Source organism: Strongylocentrotus purpuratus, unplaced genomic scaffold (genome assembly GCF_000002235.5).
Source record: "Strongylocentrotus purpuratus isolate Spur 01 unplaced genomic scaffold, Spur_5.0 spur5_scaffold_18, whole genome shotgun sequence".
NCBI lineage: Eukaryota > Metazoa > Echinodermata > Echinoidea > Camarodonta > Strongylocentrotidae > Strongylocentrotus > Strongylocentrotus purpuratus.
In genome coordinates, this window is record NW_022145603.1 from 8,399,558 (window position 1) to 8,420,284 (window position 20,727).

General features: G+C 37.5%; 2 protein-coding genes across 2 annotated transcripts; both read right to left on the reverse strand.

Moving 5' to 3' along the window:
- Positions 1–453: 453 nt before the first annotated feature.
- On the reverse strand, positions 454–4,250 carry LOC756548 (putative 2'-deoxynucleoside 5'-phosphate N-hydrolase 1). The gene is made up of 4 exons (XM_011675490.2): positions 3,875–4,250; positions 3,204–3,260; positions 2,331–2,444; positions 454–1,758 (listed from the first exon to the last, which is right to left on the reverse strand). The coding sequence occupies exons 1-4, from the start codon at positions 4,038–4,040 to the stop codon at positions 1,655–1,657; spliced, it is 441 nt and encodes a 146-aa protein (XP_011673792.1). The 5' UTR covers positions 4,041–4,250; the 3' UTR covers positions 454–1,654.
- Positions 4,251–7,733: 3,483 nt separating this feature from the next.
- LOC577138 (gamma-butyrobetaine dioxygenase) lies at positions 7,734–18,668 on the reverse strand. Its single transcript, XM_777387.5, has 8 exons — positions 18,560–18,668; positions 17,224–17,490; positions 13,528–13,855; positions 12,951–13,252; positions 12,093–12,198; positions 10,891–11,090; positions 9,826–9,992; positions 7,734–8,343 (listed from the first exon to the last, which is right to left on the reverse strand). Exons 2-8 carry the CDS (start codon positions 17,385–17,387, stop codon positions 8,165–8,167), a joined length of 1,446 nt encoding a protein of 481 aa, XP_782480.2. The 5' UTR covers positions 17,388–17,490; positions 18,560–18,668; the 3' UTR covers positions 7,734–8,164.
- Positions 18,669–20,727: the final 2,059 nt, after the last annotated feature.

The window sequence follows — 20,727 nt, forward strand, 5'->3', positions numbered from 1 at the left end:
GGAAAGCATAGCTTGTTTTTGTAGGTTCAAAAAATAAATATAATATGAACATTATTATCATAAATCATTTTAAAGTGTCTTAATAATCACAGTAAAATATATATAATATAATAACATATTTTCGTAAATATTATTATTATTATTATTATTCCCCAAGCTTTAGCCCAAATGCCATATGGCGATAATTAAAGCATGCACATAATAAAATCATACCAAGTACCAATTTACTACACTTGGATATCGAGTAAAAAAGTAGATTAATGGACATAAATGCCGTATCCACTAGGCCACGACAACTCTTATTTACGCCTACCCTTTTTTATTCAAACGTTAGTACCTTAGTATGACGTTAACTGTTATATTTTGTTGATTAATTTGTTACGCAGCTTGAGATGAAAATGTTTCTTAGAGTGGGTCCAGGTATTGAAGGGTACGAAAGTCATTTTTTTTGGGGGGGGGGGAGCAACGATCGTACTCAGAGCGACGGGGGAGATTTATTTAAAGGGGGAAAAAAGAAGAAAAAGTGGCTCAACTTGTACTCTACAGATACTGCAGAGTACAAAAACAGTAAACAATGCACATAACATTTGCACTGAAAGGTATTCGCCTGTTGTCAATGCAACAGGCGCAAGATCGTAGAGAAGCAAAACAGTCCAAAGTCTCACTGGAACGAAGTTTTGCAAATACAAGTGAAAGAACAAATTAAACCATTTCGACCCCCTCTTTCTTCATGTCATATCGAATTTGAATATGATATCAAAAGTTGCCACGTCTGGTCCCCTTTATTATTGGATAACTAAACTGAATAAAATGTTGTTGGAAAACCGTTTTGTACCTGACCATGTAACCCTCTCTCAATAAAGCAATAAATAAATGAATAAATAAAACCATCTTATCCTCCCTGTTTTTTTGTATTGCATAACTCATTTGAAAAAAATATCAACATTTACTAATATTATGAAACAACAATAATTTGAATGATCGGTAGCATAACTCATATTGATAGCTGCATAATTGCATTCACACATATGCAACGGTTTACTATACTGTGCGTTATCTATTAAATGTAAAGGTAATTCCACTATTAATTCATAACAGACAAACAGAAAGGCGGAAGAGCAATTATGGCAACGTAAATAGAGACAGGCGTATATATCTAGAAGTACATAATATAATGAAAACAAAACCCACGCGTTGAAATATATATGATTATAAAGAGAAGAATTTGTTGACGACGTTGACGACGGAACATACAAGTTGAACATAAAGCGTCATTTTGATTACGTCAGTATGTCAATGCGCTAAGAAAGCCAGCGACCATGACCATGGTATGATGTTACTCTCATACTGCATGTCTGTTCTACTCTGATGACGTAGTCCAGCGTCAGCAAACTTACGCCTTATATGCGACAGGCATTACAGTCAATGATTATAATCACCTTCATGTCTGTTGCACACGAGGCGCCATTTTGCTGGCGCAAGGCTGCGTCAGCGACAGCCATCGGAGCGCCATTTAAGAATGATATCATTCGAGAATTGAATGCAAAATGAAGAGCGCTAACACTGCTTTAAATCACCGACGTTTGCACCTAGTACCTCCTCAGACTTAATTAGCGCAGGTTATAGTTGGATTTATCGAAATGACGCAACATGCCTATCCGAAGTAGTCCGACAGTATGCTTGGTATGGCTGATTCCTCATAGTCCCTGACGGTGAGATTATTGATACCATCTGCTCCACGAATCATTGCAGAAAGTTCTAGGGTAAAATAAATACCGGGAGATAAAAACAAAAATAACAATAACTGCTTGCTTTATAAAGAAACAAGCACGGCGTGAGTAATGTGATAATCCAAAAAGGTTTATAGAACACAATTGAGTGAGGCAAGTGAGAGATAGACAAAATAATACACAAAAGACCATTTTCATTGTTTGGCTTACTTTTTTGCCTAATTGATCAGAAACTAATGATAGATGTATATTGTTTGTTGTCTGAAATATATCTATATATTTGGACTAAATGCTTCTGTTCTTTACTACAGGTAAAACATATTGGTTTTAAGGGGTAAATGCCGGATTAGTTATCCTCCCTCCAAGGAAAACAGATCAGGGCGTATGCCTTCGGGGTCGAAAATGTGAATGCGTGCTTCGTATTCCTTTCGTGTTTTTTGAAATATGCCACAGTGATGTTATAAGGAGGCATGGGCAGGTTTTGTACCGAAAATCCTATAGAAAAAGAGAAGAGAGAGGGAGAAGGAGAGAGAGAGAGAGAGAGAGAGAGAGAGAGAGAGAGAGAGAGTGTGGGAAATATCAGATAATCGCTTTGCTTACTTTTGGGTGCATCCTTGGGCCGGTAAAGACATAAGATCTTCTTGTTCCCATCGTGGGCCCTTCCAATCTCGTAGCCAACACCGAGGGAAGGATTGCTAACTTCTGCTACCATTACTGAAAGATTTAGCAAAGAGTCAGACCTCACCAATCAATAATTAAACAAAAGGCACCAGAGTTCGTACATTTCAATGAGCAATGGACAAGGCTGTTGAAATTGCCTTAATTAGGTTGATATTTCGAAAAATCTTTGCGATCATGCCTTTACACTGCCTGATAGTATTTCACCCTCCAGCGCTATTATATTAGCCCATATTATTATATCATACGTTAGTCTTATTTTTATCCTCACTAAATGTTCAACACCGGCTTTCACATGTGCTTCAATACAAGAACTACAATGATTCATGTGGTAAACACACCTATTTTTATACCTTTGTGCAGCATATCGATTATACGATTTTATGGAATAACCAGAACTTTAAATTTGTACATGTCATTCAGTGGCGTAACCCGAATCCATTGGGGCAGGTGGGAGGGGTGGACTGGTGCTACTGGATTTACCAATGTCTTATCAATAAGAGGAGGTGTAGGGCATAGTGGCTCATTCATTTGATTCTTTAATCCAAGGATTAATGGTTCGAATCCCGGCACTACCGTCCTTTGACAAAACATTAGCCATATTTCATGCTTTCTACTCAGGTGTAAATGGAGACCTAGGATAATAATAACTTCGAGTGCCGCGGGAAACAGCATAATACTAATTAGGCTTCCCCAGGTAAACACAATTATAATTATTATCATTATTATTGTTATTATTATTACTAATCTAATTACAAACATTGACAAAACGATGGCATTAAAAAGTGTATTTACCGTCTGATTGGTCAATTAGTGTGAGGTCGGCTTGGTAAATTGCTTTATCAGACGTAACTATATCAAAAATGAAAAATAGAAAAAAAAACATTATTACTCACTTTCCAAGGAGAAGTCTAAATATTCTTTAAAATGAACAAGGTTATTTGCAAAAAGGGCCTTGGACACATACATATTAGCTGGACTGCAGTTAGACACAAAAACATTTTTGACAAACAATTTCCCAAATGATGATAATCAGTTTGTGGTTTATACATCACGATTCTACGCGTCTGATTGGTCAAAATGTCCCGTCTCAGGGTTAAATACAGCTTACAGATCACATTAATGGGCAATAGTTTTAACCATGCATCCAAAGCAGTATGTACCTGATATACTATTTTGGAAGGTGTCATGGAAAAGTTGTTGGGGAGGTGTCGTGCTACTGTGGTTCGTTCACTTGACTCTCAATCCTAGCGTTGAGGGTTCGAATGCCAGCCCGGCACTAGCGTTCTTTAATTATTTGTAACAAGACATTAATCCACATTTGCCGCTCTCCACCCTGGTGTATATGATTGTGTACCTGGCAATTACTGGAGTAATACTTACTGGGTCTTTAGCAATTACAGCATTGATACTGGTGAGGCTGATTCCCTTGGTAAACAAAATTACTATTTTATATTTTGGCCTACCTGCATCCTCTTTCTGTATTGCCTGATCGTCGCCGAATTTTTCGGTTAGGACTTTCCCATACTTCATGAGTTCTTTGACGAGCATGCTGAAAACCCTAGCGTCCTCCCCCTTCTGGCCGCCCCTGATGCTGCGGCCAAAGTAAATCTTCAAATTCTTTCCAGACATTGTTTTGACTTTAAAGTTAGAGAAGGTTGAAATCTGAGAAAAGTTGAAAAGTAAGTTGGTTGCCCGGTTAGTTGTGAGCTTTTTTATGTTAGTGGGGAAAGAATATCATAGAAATCAAAGGGGTCTGCTCGCTATTTAGAAAAGATCGCTATTCATTTAGTCTCGCGTTATGGATAGCGGTCCTTATGAATAGTAGTCCTTGTGAATGGCAAACCATAGACAATTTAGCTCGCTATTCATAAGGACCGCAATTCATAAAGGATCGTTGTTCATTTTTGTCGCACGTTATAGATAGCGGTCCTTATGAATAATGCAGGCTTGAGGCTCACTTCTTTTCGAAATAGCCCCTTTTATGATAAAATATATGCAATGATATGAAAAGACACATAAACTGCCCATTTTATCATAATTATGATTCAGTAGAAAGTGTCTCCTGCTACAGATTTCACCCATTCATTTGATTCAATAAAAAAGAAATATTTTTTCCTATTATCCCAGTAGACATTCGAATACAAGAAAATTTCATAGAGACAATTTTCATAAGTAGAAGTCTTATGTCGTAGAAGACATATTTCACAGTAACGCCTGCTACAGGTGCAAAACCATTTTGCTTCTATATTGATATTCCCATGGATAGCGTCCAGGGAAATTCTTCAACCCAAACCATACTCGGTGCTCTCAAGCGGGATTGTTAACCAAATCCTTATGTCATGAAAAAACAAGATGAAATGATCGAAATCAAACAGAACCCAGGGCCCCGTCTTACAAAGATTTGATATCAATTGCAACTTTTTAGCGATATATATCAATAGCAACTACGTTCAAAGAGAGAGAGGGGGAGGGAGAGGGAGGGTGGCGGGAGAGATAGAGTGAGAGATAGAGAGAGGAGAAGAGAGATAAGAAGAGAGAGAGAGGAAGAGAGATAAGAAGAGAGAGAGAGAGGAAGAGAGAGATGAAGAGAGAGAGAGCGAGAGAGAGAAAGAGAGAAGGTGGTTACTCTGCTTTAACGACTAAAAAGGATACTGCTTTATTCCGCTTCACTCACATCAGAAATGTTATTACCTTCTTTTCTCCTCCTGTTTGCCTTTACAACTTTCTCTCACAATCTTATAAATGCACCTCCATGCTATTCTACCCACATTCACTTGTTTATTCTCTATATATATTGTTTTGATCTCACTTCCGTTTATAAAATCCCACGTTTTTCATACTCAATCAAAGCGACGCAAAACAAGTCTCACCCAAATATATATATATATATATATATATATATATATATATATATATATATATGTATATATACACTGTTTATATATACATGTCAACAACTTAGATGGGGGTATAGGCAGGCGTGTACGCAGGGGGGGGGGGGGGGGGGGGGTGGGTTAACCCCCCCCCCCCCTTCAACTTTTTTATGTGTTTGTTTTGGAGGAAACCCCCGCCTTCAATTTTTTTTTTAATCCAAAAAAAAAAAAAAAAAAAAAAATTGTGGTAATGGGTGACCCCAAAAAGCTGACCTTAGCCCACCCCCCCCCCTTCAACGAAACAAAATATCAATCGGCCAAATTTTCAAAGTTTGGGACACACACAAACAAAAATGTCCTCTTACCACCCCCCCCCCCCGCTTATTCAGCGGTTTGCTGAGTCGTTGCCCGATTAAAAAATGTTAACCCACCTCCCCCCCCCCCCCCCGCCCCTGCCACTGGGTATAGGAAACATATTAGAAAATAGCTTGGTCTTGCCTACATAGGAAAGCAAAACGTGATGGCGGTCAATAAAGGAAACAAAACATTTAGACATAATTTCTCTTTTCTTTTATTTACAGGCATGCATATAAATAGCGACATCAAAGGCCTCGCATCAACCATTTTCAACTTTCAACATGATAACAAACAGCTTTTCCATGCGAAATAAACGTAGAATAAACATGATTATACTACCTATAAAACAAGATTTTTCTTCTTTTGTGAAATGCAAAAAATTCAAGCAATGAAAATCTTGAAAATACTTAAATATGTTGACATTTTTAAACGCTCAATATAAACGTGTGATTACAGTTACATGTAGAGCAGTTTAGTTGATTGCTGGTTGTAGAAAAATCTTCAACAAGTATAAATATTATACAAGCAAATATTGTACAAAATAAATTATGCAGACATTGATCAACGTAAGAACCAAAACATATTTACCTTATTCCTACGATGAATTACTTAACTGATTTGTTCAACGTAAACAGATGTAAGACGTATAAAAACGAAAGAAACATGGATACCTCCCTATATGCTTAAAACTCAAACAGTATGTTTACCGCTGAGTTATGTTGTTCATGTTACATTGAGAGGAAACTTCACAGTGCTTCCGGCCTGGGTCGAAAGGTCAGGGAGCACCGGGGAATTTCTTCCTATCACTCATACTTCCGGAACGGACTGGGACTGAAATTCGGTTGGAGGGATTTCGATGTGACTGGCCAAATCAACCTATTACGTTTTGATCACCTTCGAACAATAACTACCAGCCCGCAAGTCAAACTGTCGAGCAACACATGCGGGGGGGGGGGGGGGGGAGGGGCTCCCCGAACTTCCCGATTTGTATGTGCCGATGTTTATTGTGCCGGATGTTGTGGTGGGGAATACCATTTTTGTTTATTTAGGAATGGACTTTGTCCTTTGCTTGAAAGACATCAACATGTTATGACCTCAGATATTGCTACCAGATCTGATCTGGATTCCCCATCATCAAGTAGGTATCTCTTTTCAAACCGTGGCAACCATTTTTTCGCCATAGCTCTATCTATTTTGATACTATGGCTACACTTCTTTTTCAGAAAATGCCGATGGAATCTGAAATTTATCCCATTATTTTATCAGTCAACTAGATTCTGATTTGTCGTATACTGTAAGAATGTAATATATTCTTAGAACAAAGCTTAACTCTATTCTACGGGTATATTCGAAAAAGTTCTGTCACAAACTGTGAGTGTACCGGAGTATTTTATATAATGATACTGAAGGGAGAGAAACCAATATACTCTACATGTTCCAACTAAGAACTGGGTGAAAAGAATCGACTCTATGCGCCCTCATGTGGTTCGGTGAAGGCAGTAATGGTATTCCAAAACTACTATTTACTTTGATATACACTTTTTGAAATTAAAGTTTGTTCGATAGATTTATGGCTCGAATTCCAGCACGGAACTATGGTCCTTTTCTTGCTTTTTGTCTGTTAAAAGTTAACACATATAAAGTTATGTTACTCGAAGATCTATATACATTTTATTAACTTTATGACTACTTGTAAGGCAGTTGTTATTGAAGGAATATTTATTTTCACTATAATTGCATTTTTTTTGTAATAGCCCTAAAATAAACACGCCCAAGATGGGAAGCGAAACAATTTCAGGTACAACATAGAGATAATTAAACTGCAGTGTATAACACATTGTCTTATGTTACATATGAAACATGTCTATTGAGTCTAGGCAGGAGGTGCCTATGGTTAATTGTAATAACAATGTTTTTAATATCTCTTCATAGCCAGCGTAATATATGAAATTGCACTTATATACATAGGTATAATATATAATTATATATATACAGGTATTTTAGAGAGAAGGGGAGAGAGGCGAGAGGGAGAAGAGAGAGAAAAGAGAAGAGAGAGAGAGAAGAGAGAGAGAGAGAGAGATAGTGAGAGAGAGAGAAAAGAGAGAGAGAGGGAGATAGGATTAGGACACACAAACACACACTTAAGCGCTCAAAGGTCAATTTATGGAGCTAAAACAGTAATTTCCTCCCAACAAAATAATATTAAAAGGAGGGAGCTATTTTAATTTGGTGCTCCACGCATTCGACCTCTTAACGAGCACAAATTCTGTTGACGTAACAGAACTGTTGCCCATATAGTGGGAATCTGTTTTTACCAGTTTTCATGATTATGAGAATACTATTTATTCTTTATAGGTAAAGTTTTGAGAAGATATTAAATTTGTCTTTCTAAAATAATATTGTACCAATTATTTCATGAAAAGAGGTAAACAAAATTGAATCCAACGTTATAGGCATCAGTACATCTCTTTACTCATTATGCTACAACACAAGGACGCCCCCAATTGTCGATGTCACATCCTTTTACAGCCTTGGTGTGCCATTCATGCGCTCATCGAGAAGGCGCATGCGCGAATGGATCTCATCCCAGTCTAGGAATCCACCAATGAGAAGCCTGGAATGATCCTCCCCGTCAACATACTTGACAGTGTATGCACTGCGTCCGTGCATCACACGGTTATTGTCGAAGGCGATGATTTCACCTATAAAAAAACAAAGTAGGAGATAATGGTAATAAGAATGATGATACCAATAACAATAATAATAACCAGCATATTAATTATTATAACAGCAACAACAACAATGATAAAAAAAAAGATAATAATTATAACATTTCTAATAATATCAACCCAACATCAACAAAAACGACACCAATAATAACAATTATAACGAAAGGGGGCCAAAAATATGAGTACCTATAAGCATCATATACACTGTAAAAAAATAATAGTCGAAATAACTCAATAAAATTGAGGAAAAGAATTGCCTTATTTTTATTAAGTAAATATTACCTACGGCATCTTAAGTAGAGTTTACTTATTTTGCTGAATAAATTTTTACTCAGTTAAATCGAGTTACATTAACGTAAATAATTTAAGTATTGTAATCATTTTAGATAATTAAAAAAAAAGCTACGATAGGATTACATATTGCACGATTTGGTACCCATCTAATCTAACAAGTAACATCCACTAATCATTCACTACTTCTATTTAAGATTAATCACTAATCACTAACACACGCTTCAATTCGACACATATTGAAAGGCTCCAAATTTTATGTATACTTGATCGTAGCATCTTAAAAGGAAAATTGGTGGACAATTTCCTGAAATATCAAGTTTTGATTTGTTTTTAACTGGGTAACAATTAAAAATTGTCTTGTCTTTGCTTAGCCATGTTAAATGAATTAGTAAATGTTTTAAAGTCCTTAAATTTTCATTCAACCAAAAAAAAGAATTGTTTTATTTAAAAAAGAGTTTAATTTGGTCTTAATGAATATTCATAAATTATGTAAATATTTCTATTACGCACTGCATCGGTCCTTACTTTAAAAAGATAAGAATAATCAACATAAATTGTTTGAGTAGTACGTATAATTTCTGATTTTGAGTTGAAATTACTAAATTAATACAAGCTGAAATTACTTAAAGTTCTTATGTATTTGATTTTACTTAAATATTCCACGTATGTTCTACTAAATTGAAAGTTTGAGTTAGCAAGACTTAAATTTAGTGCGTAAGTGGCAAAACTAATGTTTTCAAGTAAATTCTACATGGAAAAAATACGTACAAATTACCAATGAACAAATTCTTTTTTACAGTGTAGTCCCGCGTGGCTAGGTAATGTTCGACATTTGAGACATACACCTCAATATCAATATTTTATTTTATATTAGGTCAAAGAAAGTGGGACCAAGATTCGAATACATTCACTGAATATAATTTCCTCCACAAAATCTTACTTAAGTAATTATAAGTCATGGATGGGCAATAGTTTGCTCACTGGTAGACCGACCAGAGGAAGACAGTGCAATATTCTATATTTATGGGCATAAAGTAAACCCACTTCTCCACCAACCCACATACACACGCACGCGCGCGCGCACTTACATCCAACCCACACACACAAGTGGCCTGTTATATGTGCCATATTCAGAATTGAATATGAGGTCTATTTAAATACCTGGCTGGAGCTTGTAGTCGATGAAGTTCTCCTTTCTGTAAAGGAATTCGTTGAACTTCTTGAGAGCTTGGTAGATCTTGTTCACCTCTTCCACCGGGACGTTCATGTATGGAGAGCGAGTTTGGTCATTGTACGCCAAAGTCTTGAATTCACCTTGTTCGTCAAGTCTGAACAAGATTGAGAAAGATTCATAACTGACTTTGCCAAATTGACAAGTATTTTAGCTCTATGTACAATATAATGAAACATGACGTTTTGGAAGGTCCATTTTTGCATACAACTTAATGTGATCGCTACATTCATTCTTTGGTCTCTAAACAGTATGGGGTGACTGTACAATTGGTAATTGCCATAGTTCAGAAGCAATGTTCATTTTCAGTTCTAAGACCAGCAAGTCATAACAAGGCTCGATTGTTAAAGGGAAAGTAATTTGGAAATTCTTGAGATCAAACCGGAAAAGACCAGTTGACAAATGTATTCTTGGTTTAACAAATTTGTTTTCCTTCAAGACGGTTACTTGCTCCTTAGGAACCGAAATCTTGAGAGAAAAAGCAAAACTGATGTACGAAAGATGGATGCCATTCCTGTAAAGCTTTAGTAGTTTTTCAGAAATTTTCCTGAAAAGAAACATGCGCATACTGGAATACATTCGTTAACTGGTCTATTGTGTGCAAAAATGGACCCGTTGAATGGCAAGGTGAACCAAATGATAATTATGAAAGTCAATAACTTTTTTCTGTTCCCAGTTCTCCATGAAAACTAGAATGGAGAAAAAGGGAGACTCTCGCATGTCCAGACTTAGTTCCAGCTCATAAAATGTTCCGGCCTTAAATCATGTTATATAAAGGTATCACCAGAAGCTGTACATAGAAATGTTTTTGCATTAATAATTTTCAACAAAATACGTCATTAAGTACAAGAATAATACGTCACAGCTACGTCACAACCAAAGAGGACAGCTTATTGAGGCACCGTTACGGTCATCCCTGCTGTTTTCCCCTTGTGTGATCTTCGAGAGAGAAAAGGGAGGAAAGGACAAAATGAAAATGAAAAGGTTTTTCTCACTCTATCAAGTTCCTTGCATGTTGCAGATGCGAGTCGATATAGTCGATCCCGAGGAGCCGGAAATCAAGTTTGACATTGGTCATGTACTCGTACCATTCCGGTTCCTCCTTCTTGAGCGTCTCTGCGACTCGTTTGGCATCCACGAACTGACTTTCGCCACCTTTGACCTCACACTGGCGCAAGCAGTTAAGAAACTGAACCTGTGATTGGGATAAAACCGTAGCCACCTAGAAATGAGTTTACTGCCTTCACAAGTATCCCTGTAAATTAAGACGCTTGGTGCACACACGCCCTCAGTAGATCCTCGTCAGCCTGTCCAAGGAAGGTGTTGAAAAGAGCTTCAGAGGACATCAGTGAATAGACATCCATTCTGCGCATTTTCAATATAATGACTCATCCATTGATTCTAACACAGAGAAGAAGACAGACATCAGGATGTATTTTTTTAATAGCAATAGCACAAGTACTTTAATTAGTCGATTGCTGAGAGCCAGAATAGCCTTAATTCTGTTTCAAAGAGTACTAGATAACGCTTTTCTGACTCTCAAAGACGTTTTTGAAATATGAACAGGAAGCAAGTAGGTGAGTACAGAAAACATTATTATAATGCATGGTTAAGTGTACATAATTTCAAATAACGTATTTAATCACTGTGGGCAAACACCTTAAACAGGTATTAACATTAATATTGTTATAACAAGGCCTCGGAAATATGGGTTCGGACTACAAGATCATAATGAAACAGTCATGTACTGTTTATCTCATATCGGAAAATTCCTAATTGTCATTTTTCTATCGCAATGGGTGGTTATAGTTTGCTTCAGGTAGCTCGAGTAGATTACCCAGTGCATCCTCATAAGCATCAATGATGTTCTTCGTGAGACCCCTGCAATTGCTATTAGTATTACCCATTCAATAGTTAGGTACCCATTTGCACATGAGTGGAGAGTACCAAATGTGGATTGCTGTCTTGCCAAATGATTATAGTGCCGGGCTGGAATTCGAACCTTATACCCTTGGATTGAGATTCAAGTGAAAGAACCACTATTCCACACCACCTCCACAGTATTGTTTTGTATATCAGGCGTGCCCAACACAAGCTCATGCTTTCCAGGATTCACGTCTTCTTTCTCACATCTGAAAGAAAATGAATTGTCTTATGAGGAAATATCCAAACTGAGAAAGATGAAATGCTAACTTACACCTGGGCGGTAGTCATAATAGGGCAGGTCCAAGTGCAGGCCCAATGCGGCTGTGGTGAAGCCCAAGCTGCTCGATTCAAAGATATTCTCCACTCGGAAGTCGGACCTACGATAAACACAAATGGGTAACAATCAAGATCACTCCTTGGAAATTATATGAACTCAAATTAACAAGATCGCACAAATTTCCCCAAAAGAAGCTCATGGCTAAATTCAATAAATGGCAAAGGTGGATATGTCTCCACACTTTAAAAGGTGACAGGCACGGCAGTCGAAATTCTCTTAGGCTGTGTTTTTTGGCGCTCAGAGACAGTTTCTTAGCAAAGATGCAAATATAAACAAGGCAACGTGCCATATTTGGCTATATACTGTATAAGTGAATCGGTTTTGATAAAGTTATAAATCGAATTCGATCTATATGTACATCACAACTGAAACAGCTATACCCATCAAGCAAGCAATAAAGGGTAGAATACAATGTCTGTCATCGTTGTTAATGAGTTAGTTTTACTTAAATAACATTTATCAGGTATCGGCATCTTGGCGAAAAGGAGGGACATATTATTAATAATAATAATGACGTTGGTAAGATAGCGCACATAACGTGGCATATTTGCCAACCCTCAACCTTTTGAAGACTTAAAGGAACTTGATGATGAGTGGATATGCTTTCAAACAGCCTACTCATATATACTTGGTTATAACAAATTGACAGGTCGAAGGGGAGGGAATGCCTTTCTTGCAATCCCTTTGAATTTTCGCATATTTCAAAAGGTGCTGGACTAGGCTACATAAATTGTCTTAAGTTGAATTAGTAGCAATCGAGTTTCAAATAACTATCACTGGACAGATACTCACCCGTAGCAGGTGAAGCGCTCGTAGCCAACCCTATCGCAGATATTCTGCACGTTCATCTCATCATGAGGGGCGTTTCTGACAATGACGAGGCCCCTACCGACCAGGCTCTCCATCCACGAATACAGCGCCTGGTCCTCATTGATGATGTCTTTGTAGTCGAACGAGGGAATCTTGTCGGTGAACTCTGACCCCCATGACACCTGTTTAACCTTCCGCACTACGTCAAAGTCGGTCTTATCGAAGCGGTGCATCTTCAGCCATTCTGCCGGGATGGGGCTCACGTGGTCATCCGTCCACTTGATCTGTTCAAAGATAGATTTAATGATTTGATTTTTTTACGAAATCACTACCACTTCTTTAATGTATTTTCAAATTCCCGTTCTTCTTTAAAGGCGTAAATAGAGCGATTTCTGGTTCTTGTATCATCCAATCATCATCACGGACGCATCGTCAATAATATGGTTGATGTATATTGTGGGACACGGCTGTCGAAATATCGAGACATTATGAGCAGCAATTCGGGCCTTTAAGTTTTCAAATTTACATCATTTGTTCTAAGATTTAACAATACGGCTACCTGGAAGGTTCTTCCGCCGTCCTTGAGTTCTTCGTGCACCGGTTTCACGTTAGGGTCCATGTTATACATCAGCATGGACCGCTGGTGACAGCTTGGGTAGTAGCACTCATCGCAGCGGCAGTTGTCCCGTATCCAAGCATAAGGGTACTTTCCCTCGAAGCCATCTTTCCAGGTGATCTCGAACCAATCCTTATCGGTGTTGCGTGCCACTGAAGCGATCTCATCCGCAGTATTGATGGCGGGTTGTGTCTGAGCATGTGCGTGTCTGACGGCGGGTTTGAACGCTGAAAGTTTGTTGCAATGGCCGCAGTTCTTAGCGCAGTCCGTGCTAGATGGAGGACAAGATAAGATAAGATAAGATGAGATAAGATAAGATAAGATAAGATAAGATAAGATAAGATAAGATAAGATAAGATAAGATAAGATGAGATAAGATAAGATAAGATAAGATAAGATAAGATGAGATAAGATGAGATAAGATGAGATAAGATAAGATAAGATAAGATGAGATGAGATAAGATGAGATAAGATAAGATGAGATAAGATGAGATAAGATAAGATAAGATGAGATAAGATAAGATAAGATAAGATGAGATGAGATAAGATGAGATAAGATAAGATAAGATAAGATGAGATAAGATAAGATAAGATGAGAAAAGATGAGAAGTCGTGTTCGTTACGCCTACCTTTACCCCGACCTATTTACTTTCGGATTTATCCAGGAGTAACTCGCTAATAGAAGGTAGCGTAATCTCGTTTCTCATTAGGGATTATTTGTGACCTTTCACGAGGTTTTTTTGTTGTTACAATCGATAATGAAATTAGATTTCGCACGGTTTAAATGCGGAAGGTAGGTTGAGGTCGACTGCGGGCGCCACCACTTCCGTCAGTTACGCTGGTCGGTGGAAGGTCCTGTTAACTTAATCGTGGCTAGTTGGTCCTAGTTAGAGGGTGTGGACAACTAATGGTGTAAGTGAAATATACATGAGGTATTTACTGCTGCAGGGATTAACTAACGCCGACTAGCAAGACCCCGTCTCAACATGGCTATAGTCATAGCTACGCTGGCCTTTACGCCGATTGATTTACTCCTGTATTTGTCTAGGAGTAACGCGCTAACACGACTAGAGGGTAGCGTAAGTTGACAGTGTGGATACTCTTGGCACTCGGAGTATCTGTGACCTTTCACAAGAGTTTTTTGTTTACAATCGAAAATTAAAATAAGATTTTGCGCGGTTTAGATGCGGATGCTGGGTTGAGGTTAGTCCAGAATCTGGCCAGATCTTTAATTCCCTACAAACTTGATTCAAGCCGCCGAAGATGGCGTTATCTACGAACTTATATTTATTCTCACCAGCCCAGCCTACATGAGAACATATTTTTTCCCCGGGTGTTCTAATTTGATGATCACGCCATCTTCGGCTGGTAGCAAATAAGTAGAGGGAGGTTGCGTTGGTGTACTGGTGGAGATCAAAATTAATAGGGCAGATTCTGGACTAGGTCGAGGTCGACTCAAGTGCGGATGCCACCACGTCCGGAAGTTGCGCTGCATATGAGTAAGACTTGATCACTATTTATAAACCGAATTCTTATTTCAGACCGTGGACCCAACGCAATACCCAATTCTAACCCAAACACTTAATTTGAATTAAAACACAATAGCAACCCTAATATCAGTGGCGGATCCAGGGGGGGGGGGGGGGGTCGGGGGCCCGCCCCGCCCCCTTTAGAAAAAAAAATCATGTAAAAACGCGTGAATTTTACCTTTTTGGGGGTTGCCTCCCCCCCCCCTGAAGCCAACAGAGCGACTTTTCGGTCGGCGCGATTTTCAAATTTTCGGGAGCAAAAAAAAAAACGTTGGGCCCCCTCCCCTAAGAAATCCTGGATCCGCGCCTGCCTAATATCCCTAACTCTACACGTTTAACGATTTGAAGCCCAAAGCACCTGTTGCAGGAGAAATTGTCGGATTATCGAGAAGATATCAAAATATATCAATATTTAAATAGCCTTGTCCATAACCAATAAGCCAGTTCACGTTTGGAGTCTGAGCAAGAGCAGAAAAAGGTCATTGCAGAACAAATTTTGGAATACACGGAGACGAAATACTGGATACGTGCTCATGAAAGTTATGTTATATTATTCATTCATGCACATTCAGTGCACTCCATGATACACAGGTGGAAGTATTCTTTGATTAGGGGAAACAAAGGCTATTCATACAGTGCGTCCAAGAAAAAACGAAACCGAGAATTATCAATTTTTCATAACTTAATCACAATTATTATTAATAAATGACACATAATGTGTCTAGCTTAGAGCCACCTCTTCATTTCATGCAACTCATATGATGCATATTTCACGCATAAGTGATTAAAAACAATTTGAAGGAAGAAAACCAAAAAGTCATTTGGCGGGCGGTATCTGAATTTCGTAGGAAAATTCCCATTTCTGGAAAGTTCAGTTTCTGCCCTTTCATATGACACCTCAATCAGGAAAAATGAGCAAGGAATGACAAAGTTCTGTATGTTTAAAAAAGTGCTTGCATTTCCATAATTTTATCAAACGACTTATCATACGAATCAAACGAAACGGAATTAACAAAAGACTTAACTCCGTTTCGTTGACAATCAGCCGTATACGAAAGACTTCATGCATGGCTGATTGTCAACGAAACGGAGTTAAGTCTTTTGTCAATTCTGCTTGTTGCTACTGCAGGCAGCCGGTGAAAACGAATTCGTTTGATACAACTATGAAGACTATAGGAAAGCCCGTCTGAACATATAGCTCATGTGAAGTGCTCCGATACGAATCATTTCATTCATCTGTTTATGAATGGTTGCATTCCCATAGTCAGAATGCGAAATGAAATCATTATAGTTGTTGCTAGGTAAGACAAATATTATGGCTTGCCCTACCTAACAAAGCGTGTATTTTGCATTCTGACTATTGAAATACAATTATAAAATGCAGGGGAATGAAATATTTGTGATGAGGCACTTCACAAACTGACTTTTGCATTAAATTTGGTTAAAGTACGAAAATTGTCTATACTGTATATTATGACATAATGAGTTGACAGGAACGGAGAGGGTCGGAGAGCTTTCAATGTGCCTTCACCTCAAATATAATATAAGCTTGATAAATATGCCTAGTAGGTTACTTAGTTCAACCCAGACTTCTATTTCAAAACCGCTCTAAAGTATGTATTCTTTCATCAATATTCGACTTCAAACACGCTTGTTTTCTAAATCCTTGCAGAAATGTGTTTTAAATGACATCCTCTTTCACATTATGATACAATTTGACACCAATTTGTTGGGGCTCCCAACATAATAGAGGGGCTTTAAGAAGTTAGTTGCAGCAATGTATGTGTCCATCTATTATATCTTTTTCTAAATCCTTACAGAAATGTGTTTTAAATGACATCCTCTTTCACACTATGATACAATTTTGACACCAATTTGTTGAGGCTCCCAACATATTAAAGGGGATTTAAGAAGTTAATTGCACTGCAATGTATGTGTCCATCTATTAATGATAAAAAGAAAATTTCACTGTCTTTCTCTCTGTCTCTGTCTCTCAATCTTTGATATCGATCCCCCCCCCCACCCACCCCACCCACCCTCTCCCCCTCTCTCTCTCTCTCTCTCTCTCTCTCTCTTCGAGACTTTTTGGCTTATAAATAATAATGCTTACCATTTTGAGCGATGCTGCACCAACGTTGTATTCTTGGTGGCGGCTGCTGACGCTATCACCTGTGCACGTGACCAGTTTGAAGACAACACACTCCGGAGTGGGGCTGACACTTGGCCTGAAAGCGTTAAGCGGGATGCTACGGTTCTGAGAGTCGAAAGTGCCATTGGTATTAAAGGCGGTCCTTCGAAAACAAACTTTTGATGATACGCTGGGAAATACTGGGAAAGTGTCACCGAATTGGACTTACCGGCTGTTGATAGACAGAGTCTGGAGAAGAAAAACAAAAGAAATTACAGAGCAACCGTACTAATAAGGCGCACATAACTATCAGCATCCCATTGCGTAAACAATAAAGCCCAACATGAGGATAGTTATACTCCCGCGAAATTATAGATGACGAATTCTGTGATTTTTTCCCAATTTTGGGTTAAGATGATCTGAGATTTGACTTAACTAACCTCAAGTCGAGATTATTTCTTTATCTAATATGTTTGAAGTTCTTAAGCGCGTAGAGGCTCTCACAAAATAGTTTCCATATCTTGGTACATGTACATGTATATGGCAGGAAGAAGGGGCAAATGTGACATAAAGTTATTCAATGTGTAATTATTTTTATATAGCACGGAAATTCTTGCCACAAAAACAGTTGGTGTTGTTTTTAATTAATCGCCGATTAAACACCCCAACCCCCCCCCCCCAAAAAAAGGGGGTAAGATAAGAAGAAGTACAACAAAAGAACTACTTCGCGCAGATAGGCGGCGCCAATTAAACCTCGTCTCTGTTTGCACAATTGTTATGCAGGCTAAAATAATCATCTGTCAAACAATCAGTCAGCGCTAGTTCGACAAGAGCCTGGACATAAATTTGTCAAAGGAATTTTCTTGATCGATTATTTGCTTATTCTGTATTGTCTTGTTGTGTATGAAACAATTTCTATCTAAAGAAATGAAGAAAAAATAAACATCTACACATTGCCTTTTTAAAGAAAATTTGAAATTACTCAATTCCTGATATTCACTTTTAACGACTTTTTAAATTTAAGTTTCAACTCAATAAGTACACGAAGTTAAATTGGAGATGTATGTTAATAAGAAATGTATCAATGAAATATAATACGATAATATAATATATAATAAATATAATATAATATAATATAATAAAATCTAGCGATAGAAAACTCAACAATGTGATGTAAAAAATGGCAAACCAAAGTTAAATATAATAATGCGGCTTGATATTTCAACGCACATCAAATAAAATTAATTACTCGTGTTTAGCCTAAGCATGCCCTAATCAACAGTTCCATGATGAAACAATGAACTAAATGAAACATTACCTAATTTAAACTCCAAAAATGAAACGCAACAAATTTGATCGCCTTGTTTAAAAAGGTATCTCTGAAGACCTGCGCCTTCTCAGTTCCAGTTTCTAAGAGCTGAATTTAGCGACTGTATTTTTGCAGGGGTTTTATAGAGAAATATTGAAAGGCTCGAAAAGCAAACAAAATGTATTCTCTCTCATTTAGATCTATTATCATGTTTGTGGCGTCAGCGATTTTATTAACGAGATGTATCTTGTGTCGTATCGATGAGGGCGGTCTGCCACCACTACTGTATTTAAAGAGAAGGTTGAATTTTGGTAAAGATGAAAACAAATTGTAAGAGTTTTCTCATTCTTATAATGTCAGCTTGATCTGTTATGATCGTAGGAAAATCCCTGAAACTGGTGCTTTTCAAATGCCTTCATTTGCGAAATGTAAAGAGAAATAGCTGAACACTTTGAATTAAACGTTCATGCCACATATGAATAATAGTCCCACTTACCAACTAATATGTCCAGTACATGTGATTTTTAAAAAGAGTGAGTCAATTTCTGTTTTTTTTTTATAATTCCAAAACATCACAATCTAAACCGTTTCTCAAGTACAACATTATCAGTATTTCTCACTCACTTCAAGATGTTAAATTCTACTGTGCATTCGCATACTGACGTTCACTCATCTTTACTTTAACTCTATTTCACAAAGAGCAGAGGATATTTTGGTATTGTTTATTTATCCCGTCATCTGTTTGAAACACGTTTTTAATCGCGTGTGTTTCGTCAGCAGTTTTTGATGAGGAGGGGGTGTGTACGGGTCGACCAATCAGCATCAATGATTGTTAATAATGTTTACTTTGCAATGTGTTTACTTTGCCAAGAAATATAAGGATTTAGAGGTTGTTTACCTGTCAACCCGACCGACCGACTAGCTTACATGGGTGCAGGTTTGGTCGCGATTTCATTATTTTTTTCATGCTTTAATTTGAAGGATTTCAGTAAAAATTAAAATATTTAGTTTTCCTCAGATGACTGAATTAAACGAAGGGATATTTCTTTTAAACTTTTTTTAGATATGCATTACTTGGTTATGGTACCTTCCCGTTATGTTTCGTAAAAAAATAGTGTCCTTGTAGTATTATATCATACATAAAAGTTAGGTCATTGCATTGTAAGGGAAAGGTCAACCTAAATATCTGGGAAACACGTTAGCCCGAAGTCCGAAGAAAAAACATTGGTTGTGTAAGTGCTTAAAGTGAGGGTGATATACATATTATATACAATTAACTACTGAAAACTGAATCTTTCATGCTCTTTGTAAATTGATGTTTTGTGTTTGTTTTTTGTAACTCAAGAATGCAAGGTGGACTGGCTGAATAAGGGCATATTTTGAATACTTTTAGATGAAAGCTTTAATATGCCACATAAACAAAACAATAACAAATCAGGACAAATCAGTTTGAATTACTCTCAACAAATTACAAAACTTGGTGAGGTTATGATTGACGTTCTTTATATAATAAACACTAAAATGAATAAGTTCAAACAAAGCACAAGGCAAATGCATATGAGACCATATCGAGCATGACAAAGAGATAGATTTCTTTAACGAAATGAAACAATGTTATTCGGATACATGGTGGTCAATATTAATGAGGCGTATGATAATTACTATGAAAATGGGCTGAACTGAAAATTGTCATAAAACAAATAACAATTTAATTGATACCTACATCTTTTGATCTTTATTTGATAATGTAAAACAGAGCCGATATATGAACAAATATATATGAAAACAACGAACCCAATCCAAAAACTACTGGAGAGCTTATAGCCTTGCAATTATATCAAAGCGGGTTACATTCTTTAAAACTAAAAAAAGGAAGGTAAATAATATTTATCTGGGCATTGAAAACCAGTCAAAACCGGATTATGTAGGGTACCAACTGTCACACGCTTTTCCCGATGTGGAGTTGTTTGCTTAAACAATTGTATTGACATTTTATTATCTCCATTGGACGTAGGCCGTAGGGTTCTAGATAGGGCTGGGCTTTGGGTCTTAACCCCCCCCCCCTTAATTTCTCATCAAGTCTCCCCTTCTCTCTTTCTTTATCATAAATGAATTTAAGCGAGGCACATGTAGAAAATGAATACAAGAACCCCAAGCGCCCAAAGCCCGCACCCAAA

What these genes read in the sequence shown, in the direction of transcription:
- LOC577138 (XM_777387.5), bottom strand. Translation starts at nt 17,387, where the DNA reads ATGGCACTTTCGACTCTCAGAACCGTAGCATCCCGCTTAACGCTTTCA. An exon ending in GTGCAGCATCGCTCAAAATG is followed by an intron (nt 13,856 to 17,223) that starts GTAAGCATTATT and finishes TCCTCCATCTAG; the next exon opens with CACGGACTGCGCTAAGAACT. An exon ending in CATGCAAGGAACTTGATAGA is followed by an intron (nt 9,993 to 10,890) that starts GTGAGAAAAACC and finishes AATCTTGTTCAG; the next exon opens with ACTTGACGAACAAGGTGAAT.
- LOC756548 (XM_011675490.2), bottom strand. Translation starts at nt 4,040, where the DNA reads ATGTCTGGAAAGAATTTGAAGATTTACTTTGGCCGCAGCATCAGGGGC. An exon ending in AATACAGAAAGAGGATGCAG is followed by an intron (nt 3,261 to 3,874) that starts GTAGGCCAAAAT and finishes TTTTTGATATAG; the next exon opens with TTACGTCTGATAAAGCAATT. An exon ending in ACTAATTGACCAATCAGACG is followed by an intron (nt 2,445 to 3,203) that starts GTAAATACACTT and finishes TAAATCTTTCAG; the next exon opens with TAATGGTAGCAGAAGTTAGC.